Source organism: Sinohyriopsis cumingii, chromosome 2, assembly GCF_028554795.1.
Source record: "Sinohyriopsis cumingii isolate HCF-2022 chromosome 2, ASM2855479v2, whole genome shotgun sequence".
Taxonomy (NCBI): Eukaryota; Metazoa; Mollusca; class Bivalvia; order Unionida; family Unionidae; genus Sinohyriopsis; species Sinohyriopsis cumingii.
In genome coordinates, this window is record NC_142962.1 from 168,270,166 (window position 1) to 168,284,673 (window position 14,508).

At 35.6% G+C, this 14,508-nt stretch overlaps 1 protein-coding gene across 1 annotated transcript in view; it reads right to left on the reverse strand.

The window, feature by feature from the left end:
• LOC149806268 (uncharacterized) overlaps positions 1-14,508 on the reverse strand; it is a 96,698-nt gene that overhangs the window by 56,545 nt on the left and 25,645 nt on the right. The window contains exon 3 of the mRNA XM_089935508.1: positions 8,670-8,787. Coding sequence (XP_089791634.1) covers positions 8,670-8,787 — 118 coding nt within the window. The remainder of the gene's footprint in view (positions 1-8,669; positions 8,788-14,508) is intronic.

Below are 14,508 nucleotides of genomic sequence, written 5' to 3' on the forward strand. Positions count from 1 at the left end.
CCACTGTGTGGTGTAGTACTCATTCATAAGCCAAACATTTTAATATATATTCCCACTGTGTGGTGTAGTACTCATTCATAAGCCAAACATTTTAATATATTTTTCCACGTTGTGTTGCATTACTCATTCATAAGCCAAACATTTTAATATATTTTTCCACGTTGTGTTGCATTACTCATTCATAAGCCAAACATTTTAATATATTTTTCCACGTTGTGTTGCATTACTCATTCATAAGCCAAACATTTTAATATATTTTTCCACGTTTTGTTGCATTACTCATTCATAAGCCAAACATTTTGATATTTTTTCCCACTGTGTGGTGTAGTACTCATTCATAAGCCAAACATTTTAATATATATTCCCACTGTGTGATGTAGTACTCATTCATAAGCCAAACATTTTAATATATATTCCCACTGTGTGGTGTAGTACTCATTCATAAGCCAAACATTTTAATATATATTCCCACTGTGTGGTGTAGTACTCATTCATAAGCCAAACATTTCAATTTATATTCCCACTGTGTGGTGTAGTGCTCATTCATAAGCCAAACATTTTAATATATATTCCCACTGTGTGGTGTAGTACTCATTCATAAGCCAAATATTTTTATTATATTTTCCCACGTTGTGTTGCATTACTCATCCAAGAGCCAAATATTTTAAATATAGTTTCCCACTGTGTGGCGTAGTACTCATGCATAAGCCAAGACCGCATTGCCTTGGATGCGGGAGGTCGAGGTTTCGAACACCAGCCGTGTCATACCAAACACTTATAAAAATGCTACTAACAGATGCATAGCTAGGCGCTAAGCATTAAGAGGTTAGTGTTAGGACTGGTCGGCCTGGTGTCAGGATAATGTGACTGGGTGGGACATAATGCTAAATGTCTACAGTATGATACCCCAGTGATAGACATCACTATAATCTGCCACACGGCAGACAGTGAAGCGATATGACTGACAAATAGTTAAAGCTACGTTAAAATTACAAATTACACACACACACACACACACACACACACACACACGCCAACTATTTTTAATGTATTTTCCCACTTTGTGGTGTAATACTCATGCATAAGCCTAACATTTATAACGTATTTTCCCACGTTGTGGTGTAATACTCATGCATAAACCTAACATTTATAACGTATTTTCCCACGTTGTGGTGTAATACTCATGGATAAACCTAACATTTATAACGTTGTGGTGTAATACTCATGTATAAGCCTAACATTTATAACGTATTTTCCCACGTTGTGGTGTAATACTCATGCATAAACCTAACATTTATAACGTATTTTCCCACGTTGTGGTGTAGTAATACTCATGCATAAACCTAACATTTATAACGTATTTTCCCACGTTGTGGTGTAATACTCATGCATAAACCTAACATTTATAACGTATTTTCCCACGTTGTGGTGTAATACTCATGTATAAGCCTAACATTAATAACGTATTTTCCCACGTTGTGGTGTAACACTCATGCATAAACCTAACATTTATAACGTATTTTCCCACGTTGTGGTGTAATACTCATGTATAAGCCTAACATTTATAACGTATTTTCCCACGTTGTGGTGTAATACTCATGTATAAACCTAACATTTATAACGTATTTTCCTACGTTGTGGTGTAGTAATACTCATGCATAAGCCTAACATTTATAACGTATTCTCCCACGTTGTGGTGTAGTAATACTCACACACACACACACATGTGTAAAAACGTAATCAATGTACATTCTTTTCCTCCAGTCAGTCTCCAGTCAATTCCATCGATCACATGTGTCATGTTGCATGTCAGGTGTTACTTGGTCCAAAACATGCAGACTTGATTAATAGGTCTGCATAAATCGATTCAGCCGACTATATACTTCTCGAGTCGTTTTTTATTCTCTATACCGACAAATGCATTCGTGAGTACAGGGAAACCTATGGTTTCGGCATGGCTGTGAAAGGTGTCGTACGCCCAGACTAGGACCTAGGATGTTCAGGGCCTCAGGCACAAGCGATGAGCAGAAACTCTAAGCAAAAAAAATAAAAAAATAAAAAAAATAAAAAAAAAAATAATGCATTGCGGAGTTGTTTTCCTGAGAGCGCGGGGCACAAGGCGGTTGCCATGTTCACCTTGCCCTAGGGCCGGGTCTGCTTGCACGTCGTCTCCTCAAAAAAGTAAGATGTCATACGCCTCGTTTCCTCTGATCTGCTTCTCTACCAACCGACAATCGCCACCTCTAATCTTTGCAGATTTGAATGATGTCCCCACATTAGAAAAGCAAACGAAATAAAGTTAAAAGTAAGATTTTTCATAGTTACAATTTATATCAACAAGAAATGGCCTGGCATTCTCATAATCATGACCACGTGCCACTTAATAACATAAAATTTTCAGAAGTATTTTCAAAACGAAGTCTTACAAAACACTGAATTTGGCAGAAATTTTCTGATAGCAAGGCTGAGTAAAGTTGCATTTCGGGGTTCAGGTTTTATCTGAAATCTTCAGTATAATGTATTGATGTGCTCACATTAAATCGCATTTGTTACCAGTCTGAATACTGATGATTGCGTTTTCATATCTAGATGTGAAACGTATTTATCACAAAATGCAAATCGGCCATTGTCTGGAAAGTAATGCTTTCGATTATCAAAGGCAATGATGTAAGTGATTTACGGCCAAGATTCAAGTTTTACTGAAAGAAAAATGAGCCTTGCGATATAATTGCCAATAACATTTGATCAATTTGGTCAAAATGTTACTAATTGTACAAAAAATATTTAACGTAAAATAAATGAAATTTACTATGCAGTACTTTTGTAAATAGCGTGATATTTATTTTCTTTATCAGTCTAAGCAACTTTATTAGTAGAACCAGCAATAATAAGAGTCCTAGTCGTAATGACTTTGCTAATTATAGTAGTGATAGTGTTGTGCTTGTTGCTGTTGTTAGTAGTATTAGTAATAGTAGTACTGATAATAGTGGTGGTGACAGTTGTTTATAGAAGTACTTACTGTTGCTCTTGTTGTCATTTTATTGTGGAAAGGGATATATGTTCAGTATCTATTCAGATATGAAGTGTTAATGTCAACTTTTAAATTTATGTTAAAAGTGAAATAATGTCTCTTCCCAAAATTAGTAACTATTCCGTTTGAATACATTTATACATTTTCCCCTTTACGATTCACATATTTTATTAATTGATTTACACTATAAATTCTGCGAAACGAAATTTCAACTTTAAAAACAAACTTGTTAGGCACGCGTTCTTTTATGGGTGGGGGTGCAATATAAATATTAGTATACCATTCGAATTTTATTTACAAATCGCACCTTGTCAAAAAAGGAAAATGCTAATCATCCATCCGGCATGGTATCATAACTTTAAGTACGGTAGTTCCAAAGTAATGTAAAATAAATCATTACGAATCCAAATAAAAAAATTCAATGAAACTATTTCCAAGGACAATATCACTTGTCTTTCAGTGCAGAATAGTCACTTGGTATTTACATTCTAAACCTTTGATAAAAGTAGCAAAGAGTGCAGTCTTTCCTTATTTACAAATATACATTTATTGCTAAAAATAAAAATAAAACTATTTTGATGTGTTTTAATGAATTGTTGTGAACTTGGTCATGTGTAAATAACAACGGTCAATGTAGCGTGTTCTATTCACCGGAATCATCTCGCTGTGAATCACTGATCCAGTTACACTAAAGTAAATGTCAAAAAAGTTGAAATTTTCAACGGCAAAATAAAAGGAAAGCCAAAGCTCCTATGGCTTTCCTCTTTGTCTGGCGTCCGATGGCAATTGCTCCCTTCTAACTCTCACCCCCTACTGCTGCCAACGCACTAATGTTCCTTTAATATTATTATTTTCTTGTTTTATTTGACACGTATTTTTTATATAAGGACCACAGAGTCTGCATGAAAGAATTCTAATTATTAACCATTTTAAAATAAGTTTTAAAATATAATATATAAAATAATATAATCTATATATCTGTATACATATAATCTATGTCAAACTGGACGGAATCCCTCTCTGAATATCAACACTTTCGGACCATGACATACCGTAAATAAAGGGTCGTGTTTCTGTCGTGTTTTTTGTGTGCAAGGAAGATCAGAAACATTTGTGATGGAACGTTGCACTTGTTGACATTTTATCGGGAACAAATAAGTAAACTGTATTATTATTATTATTATTACACACATACACATATACATTTATATACATGGATCAAAAATTAGAACACCTTGTCGTTATGTTACAAACCTGAAACGTTATCAGGACAAAAATTAAATGAAAAACACATTAAGTTGTTATATTAATCCATCTCGGTATTCTGTACTAAACCGTTATTGCATCCCGGAACTTCTACACTTTGACTAATGGGCAGTCATATGTATATATAAACATACGTCTAGATGCTTTGACTTATACTATTGATATATCACTGGAAGATCACGACCCCATTATTATACAAAAACTGAAACGCTTAGATACCCAAGATTTGCAGACATTACCTATAATTCTTGTTGCACGAACTGACAATTTACAATAAACGGACAAATACGAAACGAAAAATACATAAAGTTAGCTGATAAGTTGACCTCGTGTGTCTGTATATAATAATTATTGCGTGCCTGAACGGAAGTCATATTCGAAGATATGATAGTCAGTAATATTAACCAAACAATCAGAATAATACCAAATATAATGTGGGGAAAGGGATGGTATAATGTGAATGCTCAAACCTGGAGAAAATCTAAGTGAAGAAAGCACAAGAGACTTTAATTTTCCAGGCTGGCGCCAGAATTCCCAAATAAAGCTTTTGTCACGTTTTTTACACTCGTCTGTTATGAAAGGACTATCATTTGTCACGAAAATGGCAATTGTGCTGGCTGGTTTTAGTTATTCTAGCGTCATATACAGCTTTTGAATTGGCAAACTGTTTTAAAAAAAGGTTATGTGTCCTAGGTAATGTGCAGTTTAAAAGGTTGAAATCATAATAAAAGCGTGGTTTCATTTTTATATGTATTCTAGTTCACCAAAATCTTGTTATTTTGCATAGATCTTGTAACGCAAGATCAAATTATGAAATGTAAGATGGCAGTGAAATCAGAAGGGTTTATTTGATATAATAGGCAACTCAAAGGTCTTTTTCCCTTTCTACATAGGCTACGATCCTGATAATCGTCACTTTGAGAGCGTCGAGTTTTTGGACTAGCGATGTAAGTGAGACATTGAACGAGACGTCTACTTTCGATTAGTATTACTCACTAGTTTGGATTGGTTGTAGGGTCCGCATTAAACCTTGTCATTCCTAGTTTGGATTGTTGGTAGAGTCTGCATTAAACCTCGTCATTCCTAGTTTAAATTGGTGGTAGGGTTGGCATTCAATCTCGTCATTCCTAGTTTGGATTGTTGGTATGTTCGGCACTACACCTCGTCATTCCTAGTTTGAATTGGTGGTAGAGTCGGCATTAAACCTTGTCATTCCTATTTTGAATTGGTGGTAGAGTCGGCATTAAACCTCGTCATTCCTAGTTTGAATTGGCGGTAGAGTCGGCATTAAACCTTGTCATTCCTATTTTGAATTGTGGTAGGGTCGGCAGTAAACCTCGTCGTTCCTAGTTTGAATTAGTGGTAGGGTTGTCATTAAACCTCGTCATTCCTATTTTGAAATGGTGGTAGGGTCGACAATAAACCTCGTCATTCCTATTTTGAACTGGTGGTAGGGTCGACAATAAACCTCGTCATTCCTAGTTTGAATTGGTGGTAGGGTTGTCATTAAACCTCGTCATTCCTATTTTGAACTGGTGGTAGGGTCGACAATAAACCTCGTCATTCCTAGTTTGAATTGGTGGTAGGGTTGTCATTAAACCTCGTCATTCCTATTTTGAACTGGTGGTAGGGTCGACAATAAACCTCGTCGTTCCTAGTTTGAATTGGTGGTAGGGTCGGCAATAAACCTTATCATTACTAGTTTGAATTGGTGGTAGGCTTGTCATTAAACCTCGTCATTCCTATTTTGAACTGGTGGTAGGGTCGACAATAAACCTCGTCATTCCTAGTTTGAATTATGGAAGGTTCGGCATTAAACCACGTAATTCCTAGTTTGAATTAGTGGTAGGTTTGGCATTAAATCTCGTCATTCCTAGTTTGAATTGGTGGTATGGTCGGCACTACACCTCGTCATTCCTAGCTTGAATTGGTAGTAGAGTCGTCATTAAACCTTGTCATTCCTACTTTGAATTGGTGGTAAAGTCGGCATTAAGCCTCGTCATTCCTAGTTTGAATTGGTGGTAGAGTCGGCATTAAACCTTGTCATTCCTATTTTGAATTGTGGTAGGGTTGTCATTAAGCCTCGTCATTCCTAGTTTGAACTGGTGGTAGAGTCGGCATTAAACCTTGTCATTCCTATTTTGAATTGTGGTAGGGTTGTCATTAAGCCTCGTCATTCCTAGTTTAAATTGGTGGTAGGGTTGGCATTCAATCTCGTCATTCCTAGTTTGGATTGTTGGTATGGTCGGCATTAAATCTCGTCATTTCTAGTTTGGATTGGTGGTAGAGTCGGCATTAAACCTTGTCATTCCTATTTTGAATTGTGGTAGGGTCGACAATAAACCTTGTCATTACTAGTTTGAATTGTGGTAGGGTCGGCAATAAACCTCGTCATTCCTATTTTGAATTGGTGGTAGAGTCGGCATTAAGCCTCGTCATTCCTAGTTTGAATTGGTGGTAGGTTTGGCATTAAATCTCGTCATTCCTAGTTTGAATTGGTGGTGGGGTTGTCATTAAACCTCGTCATTCCTAGTTTGAATTGTTGGTATGGTCGGCATTAAATCTCGTCATTTCTAGTTTGAATTAGTGGTAGGGTCGGCATTAAACCTAGTCATTCCTAGCTTGAATTGATGGCAGGGTTGGCAATAAACCTCGTCATTCCTAGTTTGAATTAGTGGTAGGGTTGTCATTAAACCTCGTCATTCCTAGTTTGAATTGGTAGTAGGGTTGGCACTAAATCTCGTCATTACTAGTTTGAATTGATGGTAGGGTTGGCATTAAATCTCGTCATAGTTTGGAATTTATTGGGATGGATACCGTACTGATGACATAAAATAATGTTGTTTTAAATAGATCATTAACTCTGTTTTCAAGAAAATATCATTTACCTCTAAGATTGTTCTGTCTATTCTTTTTTTGTAATGATTTCTTTGTGAAAAAAATGTCAAGGATATCGTTATATTTAGTTTATATTGTGTACCTTGACTTTTGTTATACTTAAGGGTTGTACCTACCTAATATTTGCCGAGCTTTCAAAAAGTAAACAAGGTGTTTACTCGAATTTGAGTTCCAGACCTGACCTGCTTTACTAAATAGGAATGGCTAGTTTTCCAAAACATTAGTTTGTATCAAAGAACAGTTCACAGTCTGTATATTAATAGATTTATAACAATTATTCATTCCTATTTAATATCAGTCTTTGCGACTAGGTCAAGAAACCAATACTTGTCGTAACAATATTAAAACGCCGCCGAAAATATACTATTTTCCCATCAATTGTATGAAAAATTGACAAGTTTTAAAACTATGAATTTGGGTATGTAATGGAGAGAAGGTCAACAATGGTTGAAGTGTCCATGTCCCACTGAGACAGGGCTATTACATAATAATACTGTCCAAGTCCCTTCTGACAGGGCTTTGACATAATATTAGTGTCCAAGCATTACTCTGACAGGGCTATGACATAATAATAGTATCCTAGTTCCCCTCTGACAGGGCTATGCCATAAAATTAGTGTCCAAGAAACACCCTGACAGGGCTTTGACATAATATGAGTGTACAAACCCCAATCCGACAGGGCTATAACATAATATTAGTGTCAAAGCCCCACTATATCGAGGCTATGACAATATTAGTTTCCAATCTCAACTCTGAGAGGGCTATGACATAGTATTAGTGTCCACGCCACACTCTAGCAAGGTGATGCCATAATATTAGTGTCAAAGCCAAACTCTATCTGGGCTATGACACGATGTTAGTTTCCAATCCCCACTCTGACAGGAGTATGACATAATATTAGTGTCCAGGCCCTTCTCTGCCAGGACTAACATAATATTAGTGGCAAAGCCCCACTCTGACAGGGCTGTGACATACTATTAGTATCCAAGCTCCACACTGACAAGGCTATGGCATACTATTAGTGTGAAAGCCCCACTCTGACAGGGCTATGACATTATTTTTAGTGTCAGAGCCCCAATCTGACAGGGAAGTGGCACAATATTAATGTCCAAGTCCCCTTCTGACAGGGCTATGACATAATATTAGTGTCCAAGCCCCACTCTGACTGGGAGATGACATACTATCAGCGTCAAAGTCCCTCTGACAGGGCTATGCTATAATACAGTATTAGAGACCAAGCCCCACTCTGACAGGGCTACGACACAATACATTATAAGTATCAAAGCCCCACTCTGACAGGGCTATGACATAATATTATTGCAGGGGTTATTTCTTGTTGCTTGGAATGAAATGTTTGAAAGCCCGATTAGAGTATCAAAACGCAATAAATGATTGGCCGTTATCATTGTGTTAATTAAGATTAGGTAATGAAAGAAGAAGAAAGATTATTTAGTAGTGTGTTGGTTTTACTTACAGATGTGTGTCTTAAGCGACCCCCTGGCCTGTAACCCCAGCAACAGTAATATATGCCACCTGCTGCCACCAGTCCGATGCCACAAGCTAGTCCTGCAGGTCCGATCACTTTGTAGAATCTGTGAACAAAAACAGAGGAGACAATAGGCAAACCGTCAATAAATTATTCGAAACAAGGGCCAGCAGAAAGATTGTGGGCGCACGTTCCTCTTACACGATACAAACAACTGTGATATGCGTCAACAGTAAAAAATAAAGTTACATACTCAGAGGAAAGTATTTGTCGAGTTATTACAGCAGTACAAGTGTGCAGTTTGTATGATTAAATAAATCGTGCATGAATAATAGACACGAACACGAGATTTTCATCAAATGCTTTAAGACGTTATTATCTACCTGTTTAATGCACCTACTGTAACTAAAACGTTATTATCTACCTGTTTGATGCGCCTACTGTAATTAAAACGTTATTATCTACATGTTTGATGCGCCTACTGTGCTTAAGACGTTATTATCTACCTGTTTGATGCACCTACTGTAATTAAAACGTTATTATCTACCTGTTTGATGCACCTACTGTACTTAAGACGTTATTATCTACCTGTTTAATGTACCTACTGTAATTAAAACGTTATTATCTACCTGTTTGATGCAACTACTGTAATTAAGACATTATCTACCTGTTTGATGCACCTACTGTACTTAAGACGTTATTATCTACCTCTTTGATAAACTTATTGTAATTAAGACGTTATTATATACATCTGATGCACTTACTGCAATTACGAAGTTATCATATACCTCTTTGATGCACTTACAGTAATTACGACGTTATCATATACCTATCTAATGCACTTATTGTAATTAAGACGTTATATTTTATATTAGGCCGTGAATTACTGGATTTTCTGAGGAAAATTATCTTGATATTTTACTGGAATGAAATACTGTTATATATTTTCACTGGCCGTTAATAGACACGGATAAGATGATGACCAAGAAATTTAAAGTTATTTTTAGACGTTTACGTAGTCCTGCGGTAAATATGGTTGCCTCGCGATAGGCACCAAAGACAGCAAAACATAAACGGTGAACCGTTGAAATCTACCCCTTCAATATGTTATACAGGATAACTTCCTACTACGTTCGAACATTAAATAAAAAGAAAATTTATTGGTACGAGTTAATAAGTGGTATATTTCATCTCGAAGTTCAAAAACTCAAATATTTTCACTCGTAGCTTCTCTTGGGTCAAAAAGTTACAAATTCGCCATTCGTGAGAATACAGAAGTTTTCACCCAATTGATGAGATATATCAGCTATTCACTTGTTTCAAGCAAATATCCTCTACTTTATATCCCTCTGTGATGCACATATTGTAATTAAAACGTTATAACATCCATCTGTGATACACATAATGTAATTGAAACGTTATAACATACCTCTTTGCCCCACTAAATGCAATTACAACGTTCTAACATACCTATGTGATACACTAATTTAAACGTTATAACATCACTCTGGGATACACTGATTGTAATTAAAACGCTATAACATACCTCTGTGCTACACTAACTGTAACTAAAATGTTCTAACATACCTGTGTGATACACTAATTTAAACGTCTTAACATACCTCTGGCATACACTGATCGTAAATAAAACATTACAACATACCTCTGTGCCACATAAACTGCAATTAAAACGTTCTAACATACCTATGTGATACACTAATTTAAACGTTATAACATACTTATGGGATACAATGATTGTAATTAAAACGCTAGAACATACCTCTGTGCCACACTAATTGTAACTAAACTTTCTAACTTACCTGTGTGATACACTAAATGTCATAACATACCTCTGGCATACACTGATTATAAATAAAATGCTATAACATACCTCTGTGATACACTAACTCTAATTAAAACGATATAAGATAACTCTGTGATACAATAATTGTAATTAAAACGTTACAGCATACACCTGTGAAATGCTTACTGTATAATTATATTAATGAGCAGTCTTAGCTTTGATATATACGTTCATAGGATGTGTAATCGATTTCAAGTTTCTTGACTTTGCAAAGTTCAGTTTTTAAACAACTGATATTTTATAGGCTGTTCCGTTGTTCTATGGTACTTTTTTGTTCACTCAACTATCAACATAATCTAAACAAACGACTGTTGATTTATGTACAATGACCTAACACAAAAAGACGTCTCCTCTGTTAATTTTGTCTCACGTTTCTGTGTAATTAATTTGCGTTATAATTGAAAATGTATATTTCTTTTAAAATGAATGCAATTATATTTCCAAATAGCTAATTTCTCCTTCATTTTGATGCTTCTGACTGAAGTTCAATTTTCATATTCAACAGGGTTGTACTCTCTTTCTTTCACCCATGAGCAGCGGAGGCACAGTGATTAACATGACAAACTAGCGACCGAAACGATAAGAGTTCGAATTTTTCAATGGGATTCGCACGTGTTATTTACGGTAGTGTATCTTTGGGAAAGGCACTTTACTTTTATTGCGATTTTGAAAATAATTTTGGGCTAAGAATATCATATGATTATTATCTTTCTTATCAATACTACATCTTTTTTAAAATGGATTTATTGATTTATTTATTTATTGATTTATTGATTTTAGCCTATACAGGTATACTCTTACTGAATTATATCTGATTAATTTAATAGCCCTTCAGCACAGTGCACAGAACAGTCTCCCAGAGAGGAGGTAAGGAGAAATCTGGGGCTTGTCTATCCTTAATGAATGTCGCGGAAAAGAAAATTAAGCTAATAGCATTACATTTTGACATATACTAGGTTGGCGCTAAACTTTTAGCAGAAAGAGTCCAAAATTATTCAAATATATCGTTTACTTAGCTTTAACCGAAGCCAAATGGCAATTTCAGTGTCTTCTGGTGCTAACGTAGAATATTTTTGATTCATCTGAAAATAAAATAAGCCATGTGTTTGCATTGATACATGTGCTATAAATCTTGCAATTTTAGAGATAATGTAAGATCCACATATTTCTTTTGGCAAGCGACACAATCAGAGGGTTAACCAAATATCATGACCTTGATTTTCTGTTTCCCTACCTATTGGGAAGATAACTGGCAACGATCTCATAAGTTGGTGTGTCGTAAAGCTCCATACCAATCTAAACTTTTCTTTTCAACCAATTTAATGGAATCTAGATGTACTGAACTGGCAGCAGAGTTTTATTAAATAGTCAACACAACTGCAATGAAGCGGATACGTCTACAACAATACGTACAATTCTGAAATAGAATTTCGTCGGCTCCCTTGGTGGCTTCACTTGCACAACGACGGCAAGATTTAAGAGAGTTTGTTTGATCATATTTCGTGATGCTTGTTGATTCCTAATAAATTGAAAATACAGGAAATTATTGTTAAATCGAATTGTATTATTCCTGCGGGAAATATTAATTGAACGCTGATGAAGACGTTGGTTGTTAATGCAGGTTCAACAGCTAAGAAGTAATAATTCTTCAGGAATCCAGAAGTTTCCCCCTGAAGCCAATAGATTCGATTGGAAACACGACGGACAGTGTAATTAATGATTTCGAGAACAACGTGCTGTACGCTTTGCGTGATGTTTTTACCTTTTCCATAGCGGTTGCAGAAGTTGACTAGTTGTCTTAGAACAATTGTACTTTCACATGGTCGTACAGAGCATGTTAGTAGATCAAAAACCGTATCAGTTTTGAGTTTTGACCAGTTTTGGTTTAGAGGGAAAAGAATAGTTCACATTATTCAAATCTTTTAAGAGCTTTCACTATGACCTTGACATGGCCATCCGTTTAATTTCTTGCCAAAGAATAAAATAAACTCAACATCCCTGGAATTAAAAAAGGAAATAAAACTCCCATACATGTTCAAATATGTTCGAGGACTTACCGGTAAATATTGCACTTTCCATTTATCATTTAGTTGTATTGTTATCCACCTAGAACTAAAATAATGATAGTGTGATCCTGTGTTCAAGTTTCGAAGAAAATGAAAGAAAAAGTTTTTACGTTTCTCTCTGTTGATAACGATTCAAAGGCTGTTGGGATACGCGCTGGGATAACTGGAAAGAAACCAACAAAAAATAAAGTGGAGTATATCAAACTGATATTGATATGAATTAAATATTTGGAAAGTAATTTTCCGTTTACAAGTCCATGAGGACAATGATTGTATGCGGACTGTAGTAAGCCAACCAGGTCTATACATATGGCATTATCAGCTTTAGCACCAATTAATTGGCAAACGCTGTACTGCGCCTCCATATATATAATAGTGTATATCATGGCCTGAATAGCATATATTTATAGCTGATTATTAAAGCATCTAAACCAAACTAAATAATTTTCGATGAATAACAGTTGTATATTAAATTCAAAATCAGCTGATTTCACTCAATTTTCCGGTTTAATATTTAACAAAGAAATTTCTATATAAAAGTTGGACATGCTGCATTTTACAGAATGTGCTTTAAATTCGTGTTACACCCCTGATATTGTTTGCTCGTATTATAAAATGTACATTTTAAAACAGTATCAGGTATCTTCATGAAATCTTAAATTATTTCGCCAATTTGATAATCTTACCAGAAAGCCATTCATAAACAATGAATCTATTCATTGATGGGAATGTATATATTTTGTAGATATCGGATAAGCCAGGTGCCAGTAAAATAACCTTTGCGAATTCACATTTCTATTCATTACAAATAGTTTTTATGAGGAAAATCCTGCGTGGTATTATTTTCCCTATATTGGCGATTTATAATGGAGAATTTCAGATATTTAATCTTGCAGAAAATATGAAAGTCAGCCAATCCTCGCAACCTAGAGCTGAGATCGCGAAAATTCAACACGAGCAATTTACAAATAATATTAATATTAATAATATGAAAATTTCCACTCAAATAGTATTGGGATAGCTTTGTAAGAGTAGCCAAATGACCATGTCATGCATATTGATCCCAAGCAATATGGACGTCACGTGCAATGTCATTGAACATCAGATGGGCTGGAGAATTACCCTTGACCGATGAATGACATCTAGTCATGGCAGCTGTCGAGTCAAATGTTCTCCAGTGTCCATGGTAATAAAAAAGACAGTACAAAATCAATACGACACCCTCTGAGATATCCCCTTAAACTGTAATCTTCAGTGCTATTTAGGGAAATGAAAATTGCCGCATGTTTGCAAGTAGGTGATTGCCTTGGAAAAATACTTCGAACAGAAAGCCAGCCATAGGAGATGCAAGTGACCATCTATGAACCAATCCATCTAATCCTTCAATGGACTAATCCAAGGAATCCATCAAAGAACAAACCAACATTATACTGATAGAAATTCGTCTGACCATAACTTAACCAAAAATATTGACCGGCATTATGAGAAGATAACTGTCTCTGTATCATAACGCTAGTCTTTCATTTAGATCGACACGCCAAGGGCTGATTTTCTACTTGACTCTTCTGTTGGCTTTGATTTTCTACTTGACTCTTCTGTTGGCTTTGATTTTCTACTTGACTCTTCTGTTGGCTTTGATTTTCTACTTGACTCTTCTGTTGGCTTTGATTATAAAGTGGTAGCGTGTATAAGGACGGCCATTCACGCTGACATGTTGTATTGTCAGCTAGATCTGAGACTTGCATATAAGTAGAAATTCATTTTGTATTTTCTATGGAAGGGACAGTCTCATGATTAAAAGAGTAAAACTTTTTCAGTTACGTTTTATGATGTTGGTGATGTATTTTGATTATCCAAGAAGCCTATTCCATTCTGTACACTGTCACAGAAGCCTATT